Source organism: Maylandia zebra, linkage group LG20, assembly GCF_041146795.1.
Source record: "Maylandia zebra isolate NMK-2024a linkage group LG20, Mzebra_GT3a, whole genome shotgun sequence".
Classification (NCBI taxonomy): Eukaryota; Metazoa; Chordata; class Actinopteri; order Cichliformes; family Cichlidae; genus Maylandia; species Maylandia zebra.
In genome coordinates, this window is record NC_135186.1 from 28491476 (window position 1) to 28518606 (window position 27131).

Sequence of the window (27131 nt, forward strand, 5' to 3'; positions counted from 1 at the left end):
GTTTTTATGGCATTTGTTTTTTTAAAAAGAAAACAAAATCTCTGAAATGTCGACACTGAATCAAACAAAGACAACATTCCAGGTTTCATTACAAATTTTATAAAAATATCACAGGTGTACCAGTGCCTTCACATTTACAGGGAAAAAACATTGACCTAAAGTAAATATCAGAACAGGTTTTAAAATACTGAGTGATGTTAGGTCTGCAAAGACTGAGCACTTGTTCTTGGGCAGAGACGAACATTCAGGCTCTAATCTAACACGACATGCTAGGCAAGAAGCAATTCCTTTGACAGTTTAGATTAAGGAAAGACAGACTGGACACTTGTATTATTTTATCAGATCATCATTAATTACATAAATGTGTCATTAAAAGCAGCCGTGTATTAAAAATCTGTAGTTAAGATTGAATATTTAATATCGTGTAATCACATTTTAAATTACCCTGATTCTAAACCTTTTTTTTTTCTGCACTGAGGAATAACAGAGTTTTAAAAATACTAATACAACCTATTCTAAGCAAGAGGAAATAATTCAGTTCAAATGAAATTAACAAATTAACACAAAGCTAAATACAAACACCAGGAAACTCCACCACAAACTTTAATTCATGGACTTACTGAATATTTGTCTTTATCTAAAATTCACTAAAAGGGAAATCATTACTGTTGACAATAAAATTGCTGCCTTGTAACCATAATCTGTGCTCTTTTCATTCAAAATTAATTCCTCATTGTCTTACACATGCTCAAGAGACAAGCTCTATTAAAGAACGAGACTCGTCATTTTCAGTTTTTTTCTTATAGTAATTCCATGAAAAGACCAAAGCTAACACCCTAACTAAACTATAGGAAAGTTTTGTCTCTGCTGTTAACTACAATAAACTGAAAATAGGCAAGAGTAGGTCTCTGCGTAAGACCAACGGCAATTCCTCAATCAAAGGAGGCAATTAAAAAATGTCTGATGTGGTTGGGTCAAAGCTGATTTATTGTCCGCTGCTGGTGTAGCTCTATGTGTTTACCCAGAGGACAGAATGAGGAAAACACAACCAAAAGAAGGTGCTAAGGAGACATGTTTGCATGCTCTCCTCCAACAGGTCAGAGGTGCATTGCTCCTATACCGGTGAATAGTCTGAATGCTGATTGGTTGAACCAAAAAGTGAACAACCACAGCAGCGTTCACATAAAGAGGAAAAGGTGCCAGATACTTCAAATGGCCATGATGAAACAATCCCCACTGGCTTAATATTAAAATGTCCAACAAATAAGCAGCTGTGGCCTCTATCGCTGGTGGGTGTTGATTAGGATGCTAGCTGTCTAAGTTAGCTTGTCTAAATTAAGATTTGCGGTGTGAGTGAGTGAAACTGTATTCGTTTATTTTAAAAGCACTTAGCACTAATTACTAAAGTATTGGTTGTATTTTATAGCATTTTTGTTGAATGCATTTGATGAATGCAGACTGCTAACCAAGCTAGCACTAGCTCACAATGTAGCAATACACCTCCTCAGGAAAATACGGTGCCCTCTGAGTAAAAAACAAAGTAACAAAAAGATGGTTTCAGCCATTAAGCTAAAGTAGAGGCTTAAAATGGGACTTCACAAATCAATAGAGGAGGCTGAGGTGGCCGTCTTTCATATACAGTCTCTGTGGATAAAGGCAAAGGACCAACAGCAAAGCAAACACAAAAAGTAACCCACATTTCCAGTTGTTCTTGATACTACCCCCAAGTGGCAGGAGATAGCTATATCAAGTAGGCGTGCACCTGCAAAGCTCTGCATAGCACCAGTGCAGAGTGGAGCCTTCGATGTTAATGATGGTTGATGAACACCAGCTTTGACAGAGGAATGCCGACTGTGTGGACTGCAGAGATACATTTTCACAAATGTACTCGTCGTTTCTTTTTGAGTGACATTCACTGAAAATTACAGTCTCAGCTGTTTCATATTCTTTTGAGGATTTTTTATTTTATTTTTTTTAGAAAGGGCTGAGTACTACGGACAGACAGTTGGAGGAAGCTGTAAAATACTGAGAGATCTACAATTGCACTATTGATTTAGGTCATTTCATAGAAATTATTCACTATAAGAAGACATTGATGACTGCCACCCCTACCCTTTAAACTGAAACGATTTTATAACATAAAAAGGGAAGAGAAACGTCGACTGAGGCCATCTGCCGCAGTCGACGCTGAAACCTAGATAATGGGCTTTATCGTGTGTCCACAGAAACAAGTGGCCAATATCCACCATGCTGATAGGTATTGATTGTGACTCACAGTGAGACATCGGTAACCGCTGTCACAACATGAGGGCTCGATAACTGCGGCTCAGATAAAAAGGGAGCGACGCAGAGAAAAGAAATGAGGAGCGAGCTATCATTTCATGGATATCAAAACTAGTCCCCAGCAGGTTAGAATAATAGATTACCCAGCCAACTTGTGGTGCAACCTGAACACTGAATGTTGGTTCGTTGTTGTATACAGGATGATTCTGTTCTCTTCGGTCTGATGCAGGATAAAGTCACAGTGCAGAAGTGCAGAACCAGTTTTCCATCTCTCATTATTACTTCCTTCACTCTTTCTTCATTTCTTATTATTAGAGAATAAGGCGGTATAATATCCAGCATCCAAATGTGACCCAGTGGCTGTTCCAGCTCAGCTCTGACCACTTCTGAATGGTATGATGGGTGATATTATCCTGTAAGGGGATGTACATAGTGAGTCCAGTAATGTGTAGTAGTATAGTGTATAGTATCATTTAAACCTTTTCCTGAAAGATCTTTACAAAATGTGATTTTTTTTTGTCATTACTGACTGAAAATAATTTCATCTAAGGCCTTTCATCCAGCAAAACCATAAATTACTTTAACTGTTGATAATAAATATCACAACTAAGGTTACATTCCTATGCAGCAATTCACACGTTCATATGTCACAGTGAGCTCCACATTTTTATAGCAGGGCATATAAATATAGACACCTTTAATCTTCTAAACATGCTGGGACTTCAGTATGTCACAATGCTACGTCAATAGCACACTGCTAGCCTTCTATACATATCCTGAATTTGTAAAGGTTCCTCAAAAACAACTCGTGCATTTGGCCTAACTAGTCATATACACAACGATAATATCTAAAGCTTTTGAATACCATTAACTTGATTTCACATTTTACTGTATTTTAAAATGTTCTTTTTCCAATCTCTTCTCTGGTTCTATCCTGCAAAATGTGTGCTTTCCTCTGGGGCTTAGCATACTCTTATCATGTCTTACCTCATCCTCCTCCATAAAGTCCACACTGGAGTTGAACACTGAGCCGAGGTATGTCAAGTGCAGTATTGCCAAAGCACTGAATGCTATGTTTATCATATACACCCATAACCCCTGTGGAGGAAGAAGGTATAATGTAAGAATAAACAAGTTCCTTACTCAATATTACTACCCCAAATCTGTAACCTCTGCAAGATTTTCATATTAGGGTCCTGAGAACCTTACACAGATTTGTTGAAGAAGATTATCAAAGAATGTTTATTACACTCTTAAAAACTAATGCCTTCTTTTAGCCAATTTCACTTAATAACATGGCAAAATACTTAAGATTTAAAAGCACGATTTCAGAGCTTCAATGTAATAATGTCCCAATTATGTACTATGGTTTATGCAAGCTGTTTTTCCTTGGCATAAATGATTACGTTCCCCTTCCCGGTGCTCTGCTGTGTGTTAAAAAGGGATTTTTGCTGGGCATTCTGTCAGCAAACTCTCAAATTGTGTCAAATTAAGGCACAAGACAGTCCCTCGGGACTGCTTTAATATAACCGCAGCAGATGCGATGGCAATAAAACCTGATGTCCACACTTCTTTAGTAATACATTAAGTAAATAATCTTGTGTCTTCCACCATAATGACTTATCCTGTTATCCTGTTAGAAATGAAAGAAGGCTACAGTAAATCAAAATGTAAGATGATGAGGAATAAAATTGTTATAATTTTATTCCTCTGAGGGGAAAACAAACAGGGAAAAATAGCTGGTGCTGTATGGAGCTAAAGTAGGTCCATTTAGAGCATCTCCTGCTCAAGTGTCACATATATGTCTGTGCAATGAGAATTTTCACAAATAAAACAGCTGGAAGAAAAGCAGTCTTTGCAGCTGTTTGCAACTCTAATGCCAACAAATCTAGTTGCAAGTCTGCTCAGACATTTGTCCTTTTCAATATCAAAAATGTCATCACTTCATTCTCATTGTATGCTTTTTTTTTTTGTTTTGCAAAATTTCATTGAGGTGATGCATTTGAGTTTTTGTTTCCAGTTGATGGCATGGAGATATTTATTAAGCAGCAGGAAAATGAATGACATCCTCAACACATCCCTTTCCCCCCCTTATTAGCCGTGTAAGCTGTTAATTGTGCAGAAGTTAATAAAGTTGTGGTCACACTATCTTAGCATCTAACTTGTCCTGCTGAAGTGGGGTGAACATAAATAAGGGGGAATGTTTGTAAGTGGGAGGTAAATTCAAATGCAGCTTTCCAAACAGGTTAGCAAATATCCCCAAACACAAGTGGGAATATTTAAGTGTAACACTCATAGAGATGGTGAAAGACGGAAATAAAAACAGGAGATATGTGAGGATTGCTCAGCGAGAGAAATTTGATTAACTGGAAATTTAGAGCTAACCTGTGATGTTGTAATTCATTTTTAGTCTTTAATCAGATACTGGATCTATACATGAAGTGTTCCTTTTTCATGAAAGGAAGCTATTTCCCCCACAAAATGAGAAATTTCTTACTGAATAATTTGAAGTATAACTCCTGTATATAATTCAAAGGTTGCATAAAAATACCAGGCGGTTTACAGCAGGATAAAGTGATTATTTTGTAGTATTATGGTGAAGATTACTGTAATGAACTGTCATGGACTGGTACAGAGTGTGCTGTGGTTTTCTGGTCAAAATCAGGTTAAATCCAGAGCAGCTGACATTAATTTTAATTTATGATGGTTATACTGATTATATTCACTCAATGAATTCTACTTTTTATACTAACTTCATACTGTGTAGCGTTTGGAAATCCACCATGATGCATCATATAACATTTTATTGCTACATGATAAATCTTGTTAAATCCACACAGAGCAATGCATCTCAGCTGGAGCACAGGTCAGCCTGTACACAAAGAAAAGTCTACATGAGCGTTTTATATGTAGGTCTGCCTACACACACACACAAATATATGTGTATATATATATATATATATATATATATATATATATATATATATATATATATATATATATATATATATATATATATATATATATATATATATATATATATATATATATATATATATATATATATATATATATATGGTGCTAAGTAAAAGTCTTAAGCCACCCTTCATTTCTTCATAATTTGCTAGAAACAAAAAGGTGATTTATTGAAACATGCTAAGATTGAAAGTCAATATTTAGTATGACCACCTTTAATCTTCAAACAGCTAAAGAGTCTTATGCAAGCTTTGTTGCAGTTTTCAGGAAGTGTACTCCAGGCTGGATGGCTGCCTTTTGTTCAGTTTTCTGTCTAAATGACCCCAGACAGCTTCATTAATGTTGAGGTCCAGGGTTCTGGGAAGGTCAATCCATGACTGATAGTGTTCCACTCTATAAAGCTCTTCTCTGTTTTTACTACATTGGAAGTGTGTGTGGCAACACTGTCATGCTTAAAAATCTGTCTTTTTTTTTTACCCTTGAATGACTCACAGGTCAGTATTAAGCATTTTCACAGGAATGTGAACTGTTCTGAAAATAAGTGAAAAATAGAAAATGACCTTCAGAAAGCCTGGAGAACTTTTGCTCAGTCCCACTGTAAAAAAATCTCCTTCCTTAAAATGAGCATCTATATGAAGGCTATCAATCTTGTCCCTGTTTCAAATATGAAATGATCATATTTACTCAACTTACTCAATTCTTTTTAATAAAAATAATAATAATTGAACGGTTGATAATTGAAAGGTTTTTTGTTTGAAGAAGAAGAACAAATATACGAGGGAGCTGCATTTTACCTTTTTGTTCTGGTGAGTGCAGTTTGGCAGGCATTTCTTTGACAGTATACAGGCATTAAAAATAGCTGCAAGCCTCTTCCGCAACACTAAAACACGAAACAAGACCAGTGCATTAAAACAAAACAAATAGATGAGTTTTTTCCAGCATAAGAGGAAAATTACAAGCACTGCAGTAAACAGAAACAGTGTTTCACAGTGAGTGCAATTAGCCATTAGTGCAAACCTAAGCACCTTCTCCAAATGGAAAGGTTCTAATGTGGAAAAGAGAAAACCCCCCACAAAACTCTGCTTACCATGCTCAACATAAGTGATGAATCCCAAAGATATTAGGACTGCACCTAGATGAAAACTCAAACCCTGTGAGGTAAAAGAGCTTCAGTCAAAATAATCCAGTTACTGATACAAAAAAAATGCATTTAAAAAAGTAATTGTAGGAAAAGTCTGCATAGGACTCACATGCAAAAGGGCACTGGCTGTATATGTCACCATTATAGCAGAGAATGTCCCAAATTTCAGTACACTCTTAAAAACATCTGTGAAATTAGAGCAAAAACATCTGTGAGCTGGTATAAGAATTTCTATTTAAATGAGCCATAATCATTACACTCACAATGGCAAACTAAAGCAAAAACAGCTGCCGCCTGTCTTGAACTCACAGGTGTGCAGAAAGCGAGACATGGGCAGATTCCACGATGTTACCACCTCCACCATTGACCGAGGAAACTCTATATTAAGCGGCTTGGATACGGTCATATCCCTGCAAAGTAAAAGGTAAATGGGCGGTGGCCTGTTATAAATGTGAATAAAGAGAAACACACTCAAGGTTAGCAGGTGCGCTTGCAGTTCTAACCATTTGAGGTTGTCTTTCTCCTCGGTGAAGCCTGCCCCAGCCAGAGTAGTGGTAGTTTCACTCAAATAGCCAACAAAATAATTGCTAAAGTGGAAAGACAGTGTGTTCTCATACGCCAGTAGCCACCTAATGCAGGGACACCAAAATGGGAAGAAATAGATGAATATCACAATCCAGCTTCAAATAACGTCCGACTTTACTGAGTGGCTACTACAGATGAGTAAAAAACATACTTAGCTGGTGTAGCCCTGAGTAGCATTAGGATAAAGAGAGCAATGTTAGTGACAAAAAAAGGTTTATTGACTTGCCTTGTGATGATTTATGCTTCATCAAGCTGGTGAAAGTGTTGTGGTAAATGAGAGGGTGAGAGGGGTCTCCTGGTACATATATAACTGCACAGAGAGGAGGAGGAGGAGGATGAAGTGGGTAGATACATGCAAGCAAAGGTTTTGGACAAATGGTGATTATGAGGAATGCATGCCTACAGTGTTTGGTTTATTCAGAGTCACTGAGGTGGGCAATTAATTACCTGATCTTCCTCCTCTTTTTGCTGTAAACAAAGCAGGTGACAGACACATTATCTTAACAGAACAGCAAGCCACAAACCAAGTCAAGAATACACAGGCATTTGTTTACAGTATGAATGTGTGTGTTCTCCTCACCTTCGTAGCAGCTTGTCTCCATAAACAGGTATGAAATAAGGGAAGAGGTAGGGTGCCACACAGTTGGAAATAACAAGGCAGACCTGGCTCTTCACCCAGCTAACAGACACTTTTAAAAGCCACGAAAGGCTCTAAGGAGAAGAAGGAAACATCAGCTGTTCTTTCACTTTTTTTTTAATTAATCCTCACTCAGATCTAAAAGATATAGTATCGCACCTACCAGCTTACGGCCTTCTAAAGCTTCTTTGTAGCTGTTGAAGCTGATCCAGGGACCAAAGATGACTGTGCCCACAAAGTAGATATAACCCATGAACTCAATGGGTGAGGGCACACTGGTCACAACACCTCTATCCAAATCAAAGGCCAAAGAAATGGCTTTCATTGCAACCACCATCTGAGAACCTGGATGACAGCAGCAGCATTTAAATGATTGTTGTATTCCAAAATTAGACATTACTAATGGGAATATTAAAGTATACAGACAGCAATCACATTTAAGAGACAAATGATGGCTGTCTTACCTCTCATCTTGTGCCAGTTAGTGGTATCCATCATATGTAGCTCCCTGATGAAATGAAAAGGAAAGGTAGTCGTAATGAAAAGAAAAGACCATTCCTTGAGTTTTCCCAAATCGGCCAAATTCCCGAATTCACAAGCTTAAAGTCAATTGGAAATTAGGATTTAGGCGTGAATAAGTATACATCATACATTTAAAGAAATATTGGGGGAAATCACAATAAACTTTGTTGCTTTTATTTTGAATTCAGGTGCTTTTTAAAAATGTTTTACATGCGTACATGTGAACCAGTGTGAAAGCACGTTGTAACGTGTTGGAACCAGTGTTTATGACAGATGTGTTTGCTAGCCCTGACAGATGTCAGCTCACGTTAAAAAAGAAATCTTGATGTAGAATGCAGAGTTTTTAAGAAGACATTGACTTCTGAGCTTTTATTTACTGGAGTCATCTATAGAACTGTGCTTAGTTTACAGAGAGCAGATTGTTGTGTTTGAGGATTACAGTTTGAATCATCATTACGAGACTAAACACACAGAGAAATACAAGAAGTTGACTGATGCAGACTGAAAATGGACATCTAAAGCTTTGCTAGCGAAGCTGCAAAAGCAACAAGGACTTTTTTCCTTACCAAGCTTTACACATCCAGAGATGGAGCTGTCAAGACCAGCTTTGTGATTTGACAAAATTTGGGCTTTTTTCACTTTGCCTGTTTCACATTTTCATTGCTTATAGCAGTTTAGATTGAGTTCAGCTTATTTATGTAACCCCCACAACACTTCCAGCTTCTCATGTGGCCCCATTGGGAAAATGAATTATTAAAGAAGCTCTTTGGTTCAGTATTACACCTAATGTGTAATACTGAACTGTCAAGTAACACAAGAGGACTCTCTTACCCCAGGAGCAGGTAAATGAGCACAGTGATGGAGAGAAAGGTGCCTCGGATGGTAGAATGGCGACACAGGAAGAGGAAGAGGTAGCAGAGAAGGCTGAGAAGGACCACCCAGATCATGTGCAGCTCAAAGAACAGGTAGAGCGTGTAGAAACCTCCTGCCACTGTGACCAGGTGTTTCACAAAAGAAGGAAGACCTGACATAGCCAGATAAAAATAAAGAATAATGTATGTGATTAGAGATTAAAGTGAAGGTCTGATAACACTGGCTGGGGTGCAAATGCTCTGTACTCACCGAACATCCAGATAAGTCGACATAGCAGGCAGATAACCAGCAGCTGCCATACCTGCTCCAGGCCCTGCTGAGCTGTGGGCAGAAGGCAGCCATGAGCGAGCTCTTGGAAAAACTTCTGTCGGCTGAACACTCCCATCACTAGACTTAGAAAACAAAGAGAAGCCAAAATGCATTTTTACAGCAACAAAAATAACATTTGTGTTAACAGTGGTGACTTATAGCTAAATACTCTTCATTAAACTTCAAATCCCAGCATGCAACGCAATTCACTACAGATCAGTGCACATGCAGCACAGCTGCTGTTCAGAGTTTCACTAAAGATGATGAGAGCTCTTCTTGTAATTTAACATATTTTTAGTTGCATCAGACTGGATACAATGAAATACATCCCAGGATGTAAAACAATATGAAGACTTCATCACAATAACACCATGACCTGGGTCTCGGGCATGTGGAGAATATTTGACATATGCTATTCTGCAAGACATGCTCTCTCCGCAATGCAGTCGGCCAAGGGGATGAGTTGACTCACAGCTGCCTTCCTTCAGCCGCTGCATTAACAGTGCCTCAGCGTGCTCAGCGCTGTGCGTCCAGGGAGAGGCAAACGCATCGTAAATGGATGCGAGAAATCCGGCAGGAGCTACTGATCCTTGCAGTGAGCGGTCCTGCTAACAACCTACTTCAGAGCTACCCCCCCCCCCCACTTCACACCAAAAACAGCTATGAGGCCCCCCGCCCCCAGCATGCCAGTTTGTTTTCCGTGCGTAAAACTCACCCTCTCAGAGCAGCAGGATGATCCTCGTGTCTCTGCTGCTACTTTTCCGTCCCTTTAAAATAACAACAAGCCTGGGTCCTGCTGCTGTCTTTCAGGCACACTCGGGCCAGATGATGCATATCTGGATGACTCCCATTGTCACAGCATCAGCACCACTAACCTGCCATCTATGAAGCCACGCGACGACACATCGGCCAATCTAAACCGCTGCTGAACGGATCTCAGCCAATCCTCGCTTTCGTCACCCTAATGTGACAGCAGGAAGGTCCAAACAGAATCGTCGCCCTGCATAACCCCGCGCATCCGAACCAATGAGACGTGGACAGCGTACAAATGGACTGAAGACGGGACTGTTGTGGATGCGGAGGAATGCCCTGTCTGAACGTATGCAAAAAAATCCAATGTACCCTTAATCTACGTGATCTTTTATTCATTTAGTTCATCGATAATATGCAAATTCAATCAGAAAGTCAGTTTTAATTCAATGTTACCATTGTGCATGAAATAAATATTTTAAACATAACCTACATTTTCTTCGTCTAAAGTAATTCATAAATGCAAACTTAAAGACAGTGGTTAGTTTGAGTGATCCCTCACCGATGTGCAACCCTAAAATATAAAGCTGATGATGATTTAAAGGCTAAAAACAAACAGTGTTCATGCGTATTTACGCATATGCTGTGTCCTTTTCCATAATTTCAACGTAGGTTTATGCTTAATATTTGTTTCACTTTCTATTTAGTCACCCATAATACTGGGTTTAAAAGAAGAACACGATCAACAAAAAGGCCATTTGACTGTTGTATTTCCTCATGTAATGGGGATTAATGGATTTTGCTTTTAAATAATAATTTAAAAAGTCCCCTGCATCCACTTTTATGCGATATTTTCCTGGGCCTTAACTTCCTTTTAATTTTATTCTCTTTGATTTGTGGCCATAACGCCTGGCAATTTATTTAAAGTATTCTACTTTTACCTGTCAAAGCAATTTGAAAATTGTGCTTTCAAAAGATGATAAATCAATCAAATGTTTTGTTGTTGTTTACTTTTATTAAGATTGATAGGTTTTCTGCTTCCTAATAATGCAAGCTGCTTTGTAGTTATAAGTGTTAGTGAGCACATAATAAATTCCTCCAGCAGCAAAAACATAAAACAAAACTTATAAATTAAGGTATGAAAAACAAAATAGCTAAACAGGGGGGGACAAACACACAAAAGAAGTCAATTAAATAGAAAATTAGATAACATACTAATAGGCACTACTAGAGATAATTTTTACTTGTTTTTTCACTGGTTTACTTGTCAATGTATAAACATTTTTTTTTAATATAAAGTAGTAGTTTTTCATCTTAAAAAATGTAACACTTTGTCAGTCTCATGCTCAAGGGCACTATACATTGGAGCCAGCTTTCTCCGGAACAGTCGAGTCAAGTCTGCATTTTCACATTATGATTAATTATTAAAATATTTGTCACGGCTCAATTGCAGACAGTGCGAAAACATTCACCAGATCGATACAGCTGAACCTAATGACCCAGAAGTTGATAACATAAAGGCTTTATAACCGCAATGTTAACTGAAAACATCTGTATGGCCAAATAGGACTTTTACTGTGGTTGGCAGGTTGGATTATAGAGCAATGGGGTCCTTTTTTTTTTTTTTTTTACTTCACATCCATGCAGCAGTTAAAGTAAAAATCCTCCTTGGAAAATTCAGCTGCATAGCAAGAAAAGTTCCAAGCAATGAAAGCTAGTACACACCTTATTGTTGCTGTACTGCGGGGGTTTTTCTGTGCAGTCAGCTCACAGAACAAGCAGGTGGTTTTAATGCAGTGTGACACACTGACAGGAAGACTGTCCAAGAAAGTTAGACAGACATTTTTGGGTCATTTTAACAATCCCTCTAGAGCCACCATCAGGACAGAGACTACTTGGTCTGACAACCTTGAACTTTCCTTCAAAACTGCTACAACTCTGTGAAATCTACGCACGAACAAAAGTCAAAAAAATATAATACAGCAATTTAATTTTATTACATTATGTAAAGAGCATATTTCACTTCATACAGCTTATTTTTTTTCTCTTGTTCCTGTGTCCACGTGAGAGCAAATCTAATGGGCACACAGTAGACAGCTGCAAATCACCAGCTGAGAAATAGCTTTAGCTATTTTAACAGATAATGCTATTCCAAGAATGTGTCATTTGGACATATAGCTGGTTAGGTGCTTCTTGGTGTGGGGGAAATGGGTACATGGTAGTTCAATCTTTCCATTTGTCCATGTTTTCTGCCATTTCTACATTTGAGTACATATACATACAGGTCAGCTGAAGGAGAACAAAACAAACAAGCAAAAATAAAACGTAATCAGTCCAAAGTTGTTTTTTACAAATGGGAAATTAAAACTCCATATTGTGTGCAAACAGTGCAAATATCATAGCTTACAAGTCAGAAAAGCGAAGCCGAAGGTGCCTTAATCCATATAAGAGACCACAAAACGTTAATTAAATTCAGCAACTTGTAGAAACAGCAGGTGACATAACCCTGAGCGATGGAACGTGGGCACTTTTGGAGTCAAGCATGGGATCAAAACATACTGTTAATTGATATGAGATGTTCATGAATACATTAAACGGCTCTGCTACACAACGGCAGTGTGGAAGATCCACTAGTGACTAAAAGCCAGCTAAGAAGTGATGTGGGATGACCACATTGGGTTTTATGTAACCAATATGATCGTGAGGAAAAATGAGCCTTTATGAGTTAAAAAAAAAAAGGAGATTAGCAATCAATGGATGACATCCCTGTGACCAATGTACATCTTTTATGAACAGTCTCTAAACTAAACTTAATTGATTGTAGTTAATGAAGGAGTGTTGGTAGTTAATTCTGCTCTCAAAGAATTTTACCGTTCACTTTAAAAATTCGACAAACACTTGATGGAGGCATTTTTAAGCTGGCAGTTGTTTACTCTAACCATAAACATAATTTATTTTAGAAAACAAACAGCATTGGTTTCACAGTCAGATCCACTTCTCATATACAGATTAAAAAACAAACAAAACAAAGAGGACAACTAAAAAAAAAAAAATGCACAAAATGTAACAAATGGTTGACGTAACTGTAGCTACATCATACATACATATGTTGTTGATCATATACACTGCATATGATCAGCAACATAAAAAGCACCTGATATCTGACAAAATAACTGTAATCCCTCAGGGCACGCATACTGGACCCTCTGGATTTGTCCTCTTCGGCATGTGGCCAGGAGCAACCGCTGTCTTCTGCTGTAGCCGCCTCTGTGGATCAGCCGTTTTTCTGGATTGAGATCTGAGAGTTTAGAGGCCCTGTCAACACCTTGGACTCTTTGTCGTGCTCCTCGAGCCTTTCCGTTTGTAGGCGTGTGCTGCACGTAAAAGTAACACCCACACGAATTCCTGGGAGCTCAAGGTTTGCCAGCAGAACCAACCATTGTAATAGTGCAATCAAGGTTATTCACGGTTTCAAGGTTACGGCTGATTGGTTTATGTGTGTAATATAAAGCTGCAACCACTATCTGTTTCCAGTTAGCTGAGGCAGATGTGAAAACTAAATTGTGTGGCAATTGTTATTAGAGATGATTGATCATATTATTGATGCCGTTTGTAGCACACGGTGCATTTTTCCACAGACTAAAGTGATTATTACGGCACAAATTGCCAAGTACAGAATATAGCCTGAAGCCCAAATCCCACCTGGTGCAGTTTTACAACACAGGTCAGTTCAAACAGCAGTCGAAAAAAAACAATTGCACCTCATCACTGATTAAGAAGTGAAAGATTTTAACTACAGAACTAAAAAAAAATTATAACAGCATCACAGTACTTACAAATATATCAGTGTGCTAAGAGAGGCAAAAGTGGTGCAAGTATAAGCCAAACACTACGGGTTTAATACTGAACACAGCCTTGCTTTTGTTAAAATGCCTTTTAACTCAAAGAACAGAAACACTAATAGGATAGGAGCACTAATGTTGAACATCTTAAGTAAGGCAAAAAGGTCAGGTAAGTAAACAGGTCATTCTAATCCATTATTCAGATCAGAGCATAATCTCCAGGTCATAAGCTATTCTCTCCTTTTTTTCTGGCTTAGTGTGTTCTTCTGGTGAAATTATTGGTGCCTCACTTTGTTCCTTCTTCACCAGATTCTTAACCCTACACTTTTTCGGCTTGCTTAAAATATATTCATAATTTCTTTTAACCTCTAGGAAGGCTGAGGTGAGGTACTGAGGTGAAAAGATCTTCAGTGAAGATGGAAGTTCTGTATTTCGGGTGAACAAGTCATGGTGAAATGAGGAACCCGGGTTTTCTGAGTGTCTCGCTTCTGGATAGAGTCGACGAGGCACAGGACACGGTCTCAGCAACACCGGTGGGGGGATTTCTGGTAATATATTGAATGAAGCCAAAGGTGGGGGCTTGGATAGAAATCCAGGATTTGGGGGTGTAGGAGCAGCAGTTGGAGCAGAAGTAGACAGTGGAGGTGTAACGGTCCTTGAGCTCTGAGTGTTGCCAGGTATTTCAGTCATCTGGCTTGGTTCCAGTTCATTTTCTGTCTCACTCCTGGAGGAACTGTCCTCAGGCTCAGACTCTGTTTTAAACTCTGTCTGCGGAAGGAATAAAATGTGGTTGTGACGCTGACAGAACAGCGTGCCACACCTGAGGCACTTCCTGCCATCTTTAACATGGAGCAGTTTATGACGCTTCAGTTGGTGAATCGTGGTGAAAGATCGATCACACATGTTGCACGGAAAGAGGGGCTCATCCCTGTGCACAGCATGGTGCTCACTGAAATCTGCCTGAGTTATGAAGCTTTTTCCACAATTTTCACAGACAAAGGACCTTTGTTCTTCGTGCAGCCGTTTGTGTTTTACCAGCTGTGGTATATCAGTGAAGGTCTGACTGCACAGTTCACACCGATAACCACCTTCTGATGCAACTAAAGGTTTCAGGAGCACAACTGGCCTTCTCTTATCTAGTTTTAGGGTGTCTGGTAGTCCTTTGAAGGGTGGTGATGTCTTATTTAAGTCGAGCATTGTTTGAGACTGGATAATTTGGGTTTCTGCTTCAGTCTCAGACACTTTTGCCACCGTTTCTCCTTCCTGAAAAACATAAATACACAAACAGAGGAAAACAATTTAAAGAATTGTAAAGAATTTATCATTAGAAGAAAATAAAAATACTTATGACAATCTTGCAACTCGTGTCTTACAAAACAACTACTTTACAACAAACAAAAACATAGCTATTTTGCATAATGTCCAAGTAGAAAAGATATACAGAAAGAGCAAGTTGTGGCTGCTACCTTTGGCACTGAGGGGGTTGCTGGCGTCTGCATTTCTTCTGAAAGTTCACTTTCAGTTCGCATCAAAACAGACGGCTCGGGATTCACAGAAGAATCAGCTTGAAGTGGAGCTGCATTTTCCTCTCTTCTGCCTCTTGCCTTCCGGCGATGCCTTTTTCTACGACCATAAATCCTTTAAAAAAAAACACAAAAAAACCCACAAACAAACATATGAAGTGATCTATAAAAGTGGGTCTCATATCTACAGTAAAAGTGTAAAAGAAAATGTTAGTATTAACACCTTGTTTTTGTCATACACTGTAAAGCTGCACAAATTTTCAACAGTTCAGAGTCTGTGACCCAATATGTACACAGAACACATACGATGGGAGATAACTATGCAGCTTATTTACTGAATATTTATCACCCTTTCTAATTCATTACCAGTTACTGTGCCTGTTCTATTATGGAAACTGATACCAAGGGATGACCTTTGTAACCCTGACCTGGGCTGGCTATAGCTATAGGCCAGAGTAGACCTGAATGTGCTTCTCGCCCACTCAGTGAAAATGATATGGGTTTTTTAATGCTTTTGATCAGTCAGAGAAGAAAAATGGAACGGAAAACACCAGTACTGTTTAAAGTACCACAAGCTTTGAGACAACCCTCTGTCCTCGCACTGTTCAAACACACAGAGCTCAGAAACAAAGAGACGTGACAACTATGAACCCAGCGCAGAGCACTGACTACAGCACACACATTAAATATCACACACCGGGTCAATATGTTGTTAATGTTATGTTTATAGTGATGGGCATTATAAAAACCTGTAACATTGAGCCATAAAGGCTTCATTTATGTACATCTGCAAGCTTCTATTAATTGAATGAACAGGTTCTCGTAGGGTTTTATCTGTTATAGTAGCTTTTACTTTTATAATGTCGCTCCACTGGTTAAAAGGAACCTATTGTCATTTCCAAGTCCGTGCATTTAATCTTGGACTAGAGCTGATTTGCATGATTTAGAGTTCAAAACAGTCTTTATTTAGGCCTTGTTGCATGCAGCCTACATAGACATGCCCATTGGGACATCACCCATAGGTTATTGTGCTCCTGTTGGGAAGCCTCAATCTGAGGACCATAATTTATAAAATGAACATCACATTGTATGCATTCACTTGAAACTGATGATGACAATTAAAAGTATGTCCTCACCATGATTAACATAATTCACTAAAGGTTCTGTCCATCTAAACTCATCACATGAAGACTTCTCAAATGACCACCACAGATTTTGCTGGGAAAAATACCGTTCTTCAGAAAAATTGTGCAAACTTTAAATCCCTACTTAAAACTTTGAAAATAAATAAGTAACCTTTGAGAAACCAAAAACGGGACAGAATACCATCACAAATTTTGGATATGAATTATTTGGATTTGGTACATGGTGTAATACCTGGGGAATATTGCACTTAACTTTAATTTCAAGCTTTAAAATCTGTAAAAATATTTGAATAATTTTGACTGCTTTAAAGGGCAGTATGTGTCCTATAGATGAGGTGCTATAAATAAGATCAATCCTTTACCTGCACGACTTGCGATTTGTGAACTCTGCTGTTGGAACCTTCAAGCATCCATCATGTTATATGACCTTAGCTTAGCTACACTCCAGTCCATATTCATTAAGCCATGTTATCAGATGTTTAGCATCAAAATGTAAGGACCTAGTTAAATTAATTTTATATAATTTTAAAGAGGACACTTAAAACAATGAAGCTGCAAAACTATCAGAAAACACCCTTACCTTAATTAATTTTTAAGCGTTTTTTTAAACTAATGACAATACAGACCAGAATAAGTAACAAAAAAGTATATTACAATTAAATTTAAAACATAATAAGTTAATTTTAAAAATTGAAAAAAAATATTATTAGAGAAACACAAAGCTATCCAACAACTTTGATCCTCACAGATTTTATCCTGACCCAACACTACTTTACATGTCTTACCATCTCACTTTTTTCTTGGGGCTTTGATTTTTTTTGGTGCAGGTAAAAACAGAAGGCACAAAGTCCGGCTTATCACGCTCCATAGATGCTTCTCCTATAAAACAAAAACAAAAATAAAAATATGTAGGGAGCTTTGTGCTAAATCCGACAATTTTAATCAACAAACCGCTTGTTTCTCTTACAGTATGTCTACAGTGCTAGCATAGCTCCAATCTTAGCTTACCTGATATGAAATGAGCGCCACAAACGCGATCATCTTCCGTGAGTCTCGCAGTGCTGCCGTTCGCTTCTTGTATTGCTCGCAGCCACAAACGCCTCCGGTGGCCCCGAGACGGTATTTTGTAAAATTTCAATTTTTTGCTGCGGATATACCGCTTTTCACAACCAGACACGCAGCAAACTATCATTTTTGCTTTAAAACTGTTTGAGTTTTGTGGTTAGCACGGGTTACGGAAGTTATCAGAAACAACTAAAGTCAACTTCCGCTGCAAAGAGGCGCGCGCAACCCTGTTGAGGATGTTACGGTGGCCGGGCAGCTCGTTTTACGTTAATGTTAGGTAAACATCAAATAACAATCCCTACATTTTTCTGTTTTATGTTAATGTTTTGATCCAGCATCGATTTTGCCAGACTGCTGACTAAAAGGAGAGTTTTACCGAGGCAGGGAGTACACCGCGAGCAAGCAGTGAACTGGGGACCCCTGCTGTCCGCACTCATATCTGTGAGCCTGATTAGCCTGTCAGCTGAAATGGTTCCTCGAAATTAAATAAATTTAATCGGAAATTTAATTGGAAAAAAAGCGACTTTACTCGGTTGCTAGAAAATTTCTATAAAAACAATTCGTCTATAATTTTGTATATATGTGACTAAGTCTTATTTATTATGTTCTACTAATGTAGGATAAATAAATTGGTATATTATTATTTTATTGATATTATTATTTTAATCTTGAGTGAAATTGAAGATGGCAGTGAGACCTGTTATAATGTGTGGTTTGGAGACTGGGACTCTAATAAAAATACAAGGTTAGGAGGAGGAAAACATTATGATTTTCACTGGGAGTGACCAGAATGGACAGGTGTGGAGATGAGTACATCAGAGGGACAGCTCAGGTTGAGAGGTTTGGAGACAAAGTTAGAGAGGCGAGGCTGAGATGGCTTGGGCATGTGGAGAGGAGCGTCAGTGTATATATTGGACAGAAAAGAGTAAGACCACAGAAAAGATTCATGGATGTAGTGAAGGAGGCCATGCAGAGGATGTTAGGGATAAGGTGAGATGGAAGCAGAGGGTTCCCTTTGGTGACCTCTAAAGGAAGAAACCAAAAGAAGGTTTCTTTGTTTGTTTTTTTTAACCTGGCCACATCTACACTGAAAAAAATATTGGTAACTACCAATGATTTCTATTAAATAACAAAAAAATTCACACTAAAAAAATCGATACATTTTGCTATTTCAATGGTTAAGTGTTATTTTAGATTCAGCTGAGCTGTAAGAAGAACACCACTGCTTTGTCCAGTTTTTCAAAACATAATCCTTTGTGCTCAGTAGTATTAGAAGGTATAAAGGAGGCATGAGACAAACAGTCTAACAGGTTTTAACCTGAAATTGTTATCTGCATTAGAATACACATCCCAAAACATGCATAATTTTCACCACTGAAGAGGCAGAGGGTCCTTGATCCTTTAAACAAAGGTTTCGCTAACGTACAATCAAGGACACTTCAAAACATATTTATTTAATTAAGGGCTAGCGTTTCCCCGACAGTGCCACGCCTAATGCACTTTCCCGACCACTTTCCGCTCCCGTAACTATGAACAAAGGACACATTTGTATTCAGCTATTTCGTTCCCATTATCAGTCAGAAGAACAAAATTAATCTCCCCTAAAACTCATTTGACTTGTCCTTGGTTTTGTTTTAAAAAAATGTGTCTCTTTTTTTTCAACTTCCCCTTATTGTTGCCACTTACTGAAAACACAAGTAGGCTCAAGTGTTTTCCTGACTGTTACTCAGAACAGAGTGCCGTCTGGCACTATTTTCATCTGCAGATTTTAAGGTAGCCGGCTTTGTATTTTCTCTTCTAATGGTAACACCAATGTATACATATTCCGGAGTATTCATCTGCTAAAATAGCGTAAACAAGGAATTAATTGGTGAACTATTTATAAGGTACATCTGGTCAACTGCTTGTTAATTGAAATATCTAATCATCTAATCACATGGTAGCAGCTCAGTGCATTTAGTCGTGTAGATATGGTCAAGACGCCCTGCTGAAGTTCAAACTGAGCATCAGAGAGAAGAAGACAGGTGATTTGAATGTGGCATGATTATTGGTGTGAAATGAGTCGCTCTGAGTAACTGTCAGAGGTCAGAGGAGAAGCGCCAGACTATTTCAAGCTGATAGGAAGACAACAGTAACTCAGATAACCACTGGTTAAATCCAAGATATGCAGAAGAGCATTTCTGAACGTACAACACATTAAACCTTAAAATAGATGGGCTACAGCAGCAGTTGGCCACCTGTCAGCCAAGAATAGGAAACTGAGGCTATAATTTTGTACCAGGTCATCAAAACTGGACAGTAGAACATTGGAAAAATGTCGCCTGCGCTGATGAGTCTCAACGTCTGCTGCAAAATTCTGATTTTGGCGTCAAAATATATCATAAAAAACATTAAAGCATGGCTCTATCCTGCCTTGTATCAACAGTCCAGGCTGGTGGGGGTGTTGTAATTCTGACACTTTGAGCTATTTAGTATTAACTGAGCATCATTTAAATGCCACAGCCTACCGAAGCGTCATTACTGGCCATGTCCATCCTGTTATAAATAATAATAATAATAATAATAATAATGTTTATTTGTATGGCACTACTTAAAACCAGTGTTACAAAGTGCTTCCCAGAAACGGATTTTAAAAGAAGAAATTACAGGAGACATTATGAAGAAATTACAAATCAATAACCATAGTGTATCCATCTTCTGATGACTGCTTTTAGCAGAACAAAGCACCATTATCACAAAACTCAAATAATCTCAACCTGGTTTCTTGAACATGGCAGTGACTTCACTGTACTCAAATGGCCTCCACCGTCACAAGCGCTCATTCCAGTAGAGCACCTTGGGGACGTGACAGAATGGAGATTCACATCACAGATGTGCACCCAACAAACCCATCTATGAAGAATGTTTCCAGCATCTTATTGAATGTGTGGCACTATGAATAACTAAAGTAGTTTTAAAGGTAAAATGGGTCAAACCTGGTATTAGCAAAGTGTGACCAATAAGGTGTATTTGCTTTTTAGATACATATACTTTATGTGAATATGAAGATGAAATGATGAAATCAAATGACAAATTAGGAAAAGCATAATTAAATGAGTGCTAATTAAATTAATGATGCTTGTTGGGACATAGAATGGTGCCATGTTACTATTGGTAACACCTGTTCTACTAAGAAACGCCTAAATGTCATCTGTGAAACAGTCCTGTGGTGAGTGGAGAAAAATGAAGTGGTAAACGTGCTAGTTTCTTTGCTTTGCTTTGTGATAAAAGATTATGCTTCTCTCAGTATTGAAAAGCCAGTAATGCTCTAAAAGAAGTTCACCTAAGAAAAACTGTCGCACTGTTTTCACTGGTGGATTTACAAGTGTGTTTATGGAATAGGGCAGGGCTACAGATAATAAATTGTCTTCTGATATCAGTGAACCTCCATGGCACTTTGGAATAAAAGGATTTGCTCCTGCCACCCGTCTCACTCTCTGGGTGAATATCAGCATTTCACCAATAGATGTCACTGTGGTGTAATGTGGCACACTTGTGTCCTGCCCAGTTTTGGGGAGATTTTAAAATAGCACCAAAACAGCAGCCATGCCCGATATATTTATTAAATATAATTTGAATATATTCCGCCATTTCACTTCGTACTCAGTGATGTGTAACTAACATTATAATCAATCCTCCCCAATGTCCTGGCTGAGTCATTCTAAAACATTTCACTGTGGATTTCAAACCTGAATCTGTTGCTGTGATAAACGGAAAATCTAGGCTGCCTGAGGGCAGTACTATTGTGGATAAAGGCTGCTTGGTATGACAATCAATCTATAAAGCTGCGCCTGAGAGTTAAATCAATATTATTTCACTTCCACTCAAACTTCCACTGAGAGAGGGGGGAGCAGAGTTCCACTGAAGCCAGCGTTTAGTCACTGCTGAACCTGCTTGTACCACAAACAGACAAGAACCAACAGCTAACACTTGGAGAGATTTCAGGATTTGCTCATGTTGTTGCCATATATTATAACCTTTTTGTATTATTCAGGCCGAGCATACAAATCCATTGCTTCTCAGGTGTGTTCTTCAATATCTACAAGCTTGTGACCTGAAAATAAATAAATTGGCATTCCCACTGTGTCACTTCCCTCCGCCTTTCCCTCAAGGTGACTCCTCCATCTGCACCCTCCCTGGTCTTGCCAATACCTCTCTCTGCAGTAACTGTGGTATAGTAACCAGGATCTGATTCCCCTCTTGTTTTTCTGAGCTGTCACCATCTCACCTGTTTCAATGAACTAAGCACATCAATCAAAGCTCTGCAGCGTTGCTCCTGATCTCTGTGTGCGTGTGTGTCTGTGTGTGTGTGTGCGAGGGAGAGGTGTGTACGTGGGTCATCAAAGAAGGCTAGTCTAGTCTCTATGAAAGAAATGTTTGATTAAAACAACATCTGAATATATATATTGTTAACATAGTTCCTGATGACACACACAGTCCTTCCTATTCCATTCATGTCTTCATCTCCACGGCTTGCTGTTTTAGGGTTGAGGTGTGTCTTTGTACTGGCTTCATTTCAACGCACAGCACTCCCATTTTAATTACCCTCTACTTCACCCCTGCTCGGTTTGCTCTAAGTGATTGGAAGGAGGAAGGGGAAGGCAAAATAAAGAGGAGATTGATGCGAATGTTTAAAAATGTAAATAGGAATGGGTGGTCTGTCATGGGGAAAGATGGAGGAGAGGGCATCAAATAGAGAGGAGGAAGCTGAATTTGTGGTTCCTTGCATCAATCCAGTGACCAGTTTTCATGCTTTCTTCATGCTTTCCTGACTTAATCACGCTCATAAATTCCACACGCCATGCTTTTGACACTTTGCAGTGAGCGATGGACATGTTGCTACCTGGTGCTGTTGGCACCTTTACACTGCTACTGACGACTCCCTGTGTTTAGCCGACAATGCAGCAGCTACGGGCTCAGCCACCTTCTCCGGGGGATCTTGTGGCTGCCGCTCCCTCCATCACTCAGTTGTTCAAGGGTTGAGCCACAACAACTCAATTACACATTCATTTCACCCGCACAGTCAAGCAGCCAAGCTCCCCTCCCCCTCGTGCTCCCCATTTCTTCCCTGCTTTGCTCTTTCTCTCTGCCGACGCCCACCGTCTCCATCGCTACATGATGTGGCTCAAAATTTCCACCCATTGCACCTTTAACCCCCCACCCCTCTCATTTTTACCCCTCTTTCACGGTTTGCTTCACATCAGCAGAGAAATACACATAGGACTCAAGCAGAACTGCAGAGAGATTGTGGGGTTTGGAGGCCAAAAGAATAAAAATGAAAGGCGAGGCACTTGGAGAAAAACAGCATGAAATAGTGTGAAATGTGAGGGGAGGACAGAGTAAGAGTGGAGTGGGAGGAAGGTAAGGTTTTCTGGAGGGAAAACAGGGGGTGAGTGGAGAGACTGGCTAATGATATATTGATTTGGCTGGGCCCGGGGCAAATATGTAGGAGTATGTGGGAGGAGGAGAAGAGTCACAGCTTGCAGATGTCTTAAAACACCTGAGTGGGATACGCTTTGTTTATTGCATGCTTATACTGGGGGGAACAGAAGCACAGTTTGTAAACATCTTTAGGCATAAAACACAGTTTATACATATAGCGCTTGCACCTAACGAGAAATTTTAAGTACAGTTTAAATGGGTAATAACTCAGGAATAACGGAAGCATAGATGTCAGCAAGATCGCTGAGCTGGAACAGAATGGTATCTTCTGGCTATGAAGGCAAGCACTTAGATGGTGGGCTGTCACTGGGGATCGTATTAGGTGAGATCCCCAAGAGTGGGGGGACTAAGTGGAGGGATGAAGGTGAAATTAATGGCTTTTTCTACATCTTCCTCTCATCAATTTGGTGTTCATGTGCCCATGCACTCATGCCCCTTTGGCCAAAGCAGAAGACAGATGCTGATATTGATTATTAAATATAAATACATCTCTTCTAGATGGATGGCTCGCTCTTTATTGATTCTAAGAGTCAATTGAGAGATTATGATAATAAGAAACATGCTCTGGGAAGAGTCTCACTGTTGGAACGGCCACACAGACGGCAGTGGGTGTAAAATTTAAGAGATAATACATTAATTTAGGAAATTCATTGCCACACTGGCAGTTTGTTAATTTGATTTCTTACCTGGCTGCTGCGACAGTTCCTCCCTGTTGTTCTTATGTTATACCAGATTCCTGCTCCTGCTGTTGCATGTGAAATTATCTGCAATACTGGCTGAGACAGTGGTTGGCATGAGCAGTCATCCGGAGAGAAGAGTTGGAGACTTCATATTGTGTTCTTTGTATTAGCGCTCAAATTAATTAGACCATTCTGAGTAAGCCTTCCTTCCTCCCTTTGGACCGCGATAATCACTTTTTTCTTTGGAAAATTCAAGTCGATGTCTACTGCACTTCTTCTTGTCTTTTCCTCGCTTAAATCTCTCAAATACTCGTTTCTTCACCTACTACTTTAGTGGCTATTTTCTCCACTTCTACAAAACTAACTCTCAAGCTCCCTACACCCTCACTCCACTCCCTCCAGCTCCAAACCCCCTCACAGTTTCTCCTTTCTTTCATCTCTCTGTTACTGCATGCAACAAGCAGCACTTTGCACCTTAGGAACGTGATCCAGAAGCAGATTATATACACTGTATTCTCAGCTTTACATTAAAGTGTTGCAGTCCTTTCCTCTTTCCTTCAGCCTTACCTTCCACTTTACTGCCCTCTCCTCCATCCCTAATCAGTCTGTTGTGACATGATAGCAAAGCCTGTGAGAATTGGGAATAGAGGGTATGGAGTAGCGATGAGTGAGGATTTGAGAAAAGGTTGACATTAGGGAATAAGCCCCTGTTACCCTGACTACCACAAAAAGCCATTCATTTGTGTAAGAGGACTTACATGCCCCACATGATTGCCAGCCCCTTGTGATAGGCAGATAATTTAATTCCTTATAAAGCTGAACAAGCCTCAAGTGTGTCTGCTTGTCTCCGTCTCGCCCCTCTGCTCTTTCATAAAAAAACATCATTTTTATTAGGTTTTACTACATCTCTCTTTTTAGCTGAATCTCAGTTTTAAATGTTTTAGCCTTAAGGCTAAGTCCTCACTGAAAGACTTCCAGTTTTTTGCATTTATTATTTGTTAACCTTGATTTTTGTCAAGAAGTTTCATTTAAATTGAGATCATATTTGCAAAGCTAGCATGCTCTAAACCTGCTTCCTTTCCAAAGGCTGGCAAAGATCAACTTCTTTAGTTGCAGTTTCATATCTTTCTGAATACAACAAAATGTTTCAAAACACCAAGAAAGCGAAAGAGACAAGGTTTCACAAGGTTTCACACTGGACTTCACAACCTAATAGGTGATGTCAGTGGTGGTAGTGTCCATCCAGTCTGCCAACAAAAACAGATACCAGGGGATGACGTGAGGCGTACCCAGGCTTGTTGGTGCTGGCACTACACACACACGACCAATGGTGAAACCTGAGAGTTGACTATACACATGCTTTCAGAACTGGTATTACTTACTAATTTTACAAACTCATATTATTTGTTTAACATTTTCTCTGTGGCTGTTGCCTCTAAACAGTCACATTTAAACAGTGAAGCCACACATTCATATCTTATGATTTTAATTAACAATTACAAAATACTTGATCAACCTTTTTATTTCATCAGTTGAAGATGACATGAAAAAATATTTTGTTGGAATTAGAATCCCCATAGCGTACATCTGCACCACGGTTTTGCAGTTTATTCCAGTATTGGCATGCTCTAAATCTGTGTTCCTCAGCTTTTACGGCTAACTTAAACAGCAGTATCATAACTGTTTAATTCAAGCGACACTCTCTGTTAAATATCTCATCAACTCTGATGCTTGATAACTATGAAAACTGGAATACTGAGACTTTCTGAATGTCAGCAACAAATTCTTGAGTAACAATCTGAAAGGTACACATCCCTTTTTGTCCCGTCTTCCTTCTCTCACCCTTAACTGGTTGCGGCAGATTGCCACCCCTCTTTGTGCCTGGTTCTCCCGGAGGTTTCTTCCTGTTAAAAGGGAGTTTTTCCTTCCCACTGTCATCAAATGTTTGCTCAAAAGGAGTTGTTTGATTGTTGGGGTTTTCTCTCTTTTATTGTAGGGTCTTTACTTTACAATATAAAGTGCCTTGGGGCAACTTGGGGCAAATTGAACTGAATTAAAAAGGTACTGTGAAAAATGGTGACCAGTGAGTCAATAATAGCACAAGGACAGCACAAGGATTCAGAAAATCTCTAGTCAGTTTGAAGTTTCAAATTTAACACTAGCCAAATTCGCAAATACTATATTATCCACTAGAGTTTCACTGAAGATGATGAATTGCATAGAAACATCAAAGCTTTCTCTCTTTGGAGAAATGAAATTGTAAACAAGGTCTAAAGGTCGAACAGAGATCATCATTAGAGAGAAACCCTGCCTTGAGGTGTAGCCGATATCGACATAAACATGAACATAGAAAGGTGGTATCCTAGGTGTAGCTCGTTAAAATCTTGGATGAGTTCAAATCCCAGTGACCTCAACCTCAGAGTCAAGGTCAGAGGTCAAGTCTTCTGAAAATCTTGTGAATAGGATAACTAATATAAGAAGGAAGTCACCTAGGATTTTCAAATTCATACCACAGGTGCAGCAACAAAAAATCTCGCTCAAGTTTGAATATCAGTGACCTTGACCTCAAGGTCAGAGGTCAAATTTTCTGAAAATCACCTAGGATTTTTAAATTCATACCATCTACTGGGAGTCTGAGGGGTAGCATTGGCAGCTGCCAGTATTTAAAAAAATATGCAGTCTGTGATTGAGAATATCATTCACAACAACTAAAAACAAAAGCAAACGCATATGATGAATAATATTTATTTTCTTGACGTACCTGAATTTGAGGGGCGGCGCGGGTTGTTTTCTTTTGCTTTTCAATATAGTTTTCTCAGTGCACCTCCAGTCCTAACATATTTGTTTGGCAATTGAAAAGTGGCCGGTTTGATTCCAGCCATAAACACAAATCCCCTTTAGGATTGCATATCAGGAAGGGCATCCAGCGTAAAACTCAAATCACAACATGCAGAGCTGAAAGTTTCTGGTATATATGGCTTTCTCTGTGTTTCTGAAGGCCAAAGTTTCGTTCACTCAAATAAGATTAGACACAGAGCCTCTTCTTTCATTTTCCCTTTCCATCATTCTTTCATTTCTCTGTCTCCTCACAGTCTATCTAAGCCCCCATCTCATGCCATCGCAATGCTTCTTTGTGGCACCTGGCCCTCACTGCTTCCTCTGTGAAATAGCTTTCACACTCAGTAACCTCTGTGGAATGTGAATGAAGCTGCTGCAAGGGTCATTTTTTACTACCTACCAATCACAGTCCTATGATGTGACAGCGGAGTCATAAACACATATGCATGTGCACACACACACACACACACATACACGTATA

The 27131-nt window shown here is 39.1% G+C and overlaps 2 protein-coding genes across 4 annotated transcripts; both read right to left on the reverse strand.

The window, feature by feature from the left end:
* Positions 1-82: 82 nt before the first annotated feature.
* On the reverse strand, positions 83-10202 carry LOC101468644 (porcupine O-acyltransferase). Of its 3 annotated transcripts, none has more exons than XM_012917747.3 (15): positions 10042-10202; positions 9267-9404; positions 8976-9168; positions 8087-8130; positions 7786-7967; positions 7566-7696; positions 7433-7453; positions 7137-7151; positions 6904-7029; positions 6710-6810; positions 6510-6586; positions 6347-6410; positions 6054-6139; positions 3271-3381; positions 83-2696 (listed from the first exon to the last, which is right to left on the reverse strand). In XM_012917747.3, the coding sequence occupies exons 2-15, from the start codon at positions 9400-9402 to the stop codon at positions 2595-2597; spliced, it is 1389 nt and encodes a 462-aa protein (XP_012773201.1). In that variant the 5' UTR covers positions 9403-9404; positions 10042-10202; the 3' UTR covers positions 83-2594. The 3 variants fall into 3 exon arrangements, with proteins under 3 accessions (XP_012773201.1, XP_012773200.1, XP_076734158.1); XM_012917746.3 differs by having other exon boundaries at positions 9267-9409; XM_076878043.1 differs by lacking the exons at positions 83-2696; positions 3271-3381 and adding an exon at positions 5056-5155 and having other exon boundaries at positions 9267-9409.
* Positions 10203-12051: 1849 nt separating this feature from the next.
* On the reverse strand, positions 12052-18060 carry LOC101469161 (uncharacterized). The gene is made up of 4 exons (XM_004546363.3): positions 17595-18060; positions 17372-17465; positions 15385-15556; positions 12052-15181 (listed from the first exon to the last, which is right to left on the reverse strand). Exons 1-4 carry the CDS (start codon positions 17776-17778, stop codon positions 14123-14125), a joined length of 1509 nt encoding a protein of 502 aa, XP_004546420.1. The 5' UTR covers positions 17779-18060; the 3' UTR covers positions 12052-14122.
* Positions 18061-27131: the final 9071 nt, after the last annotated feature.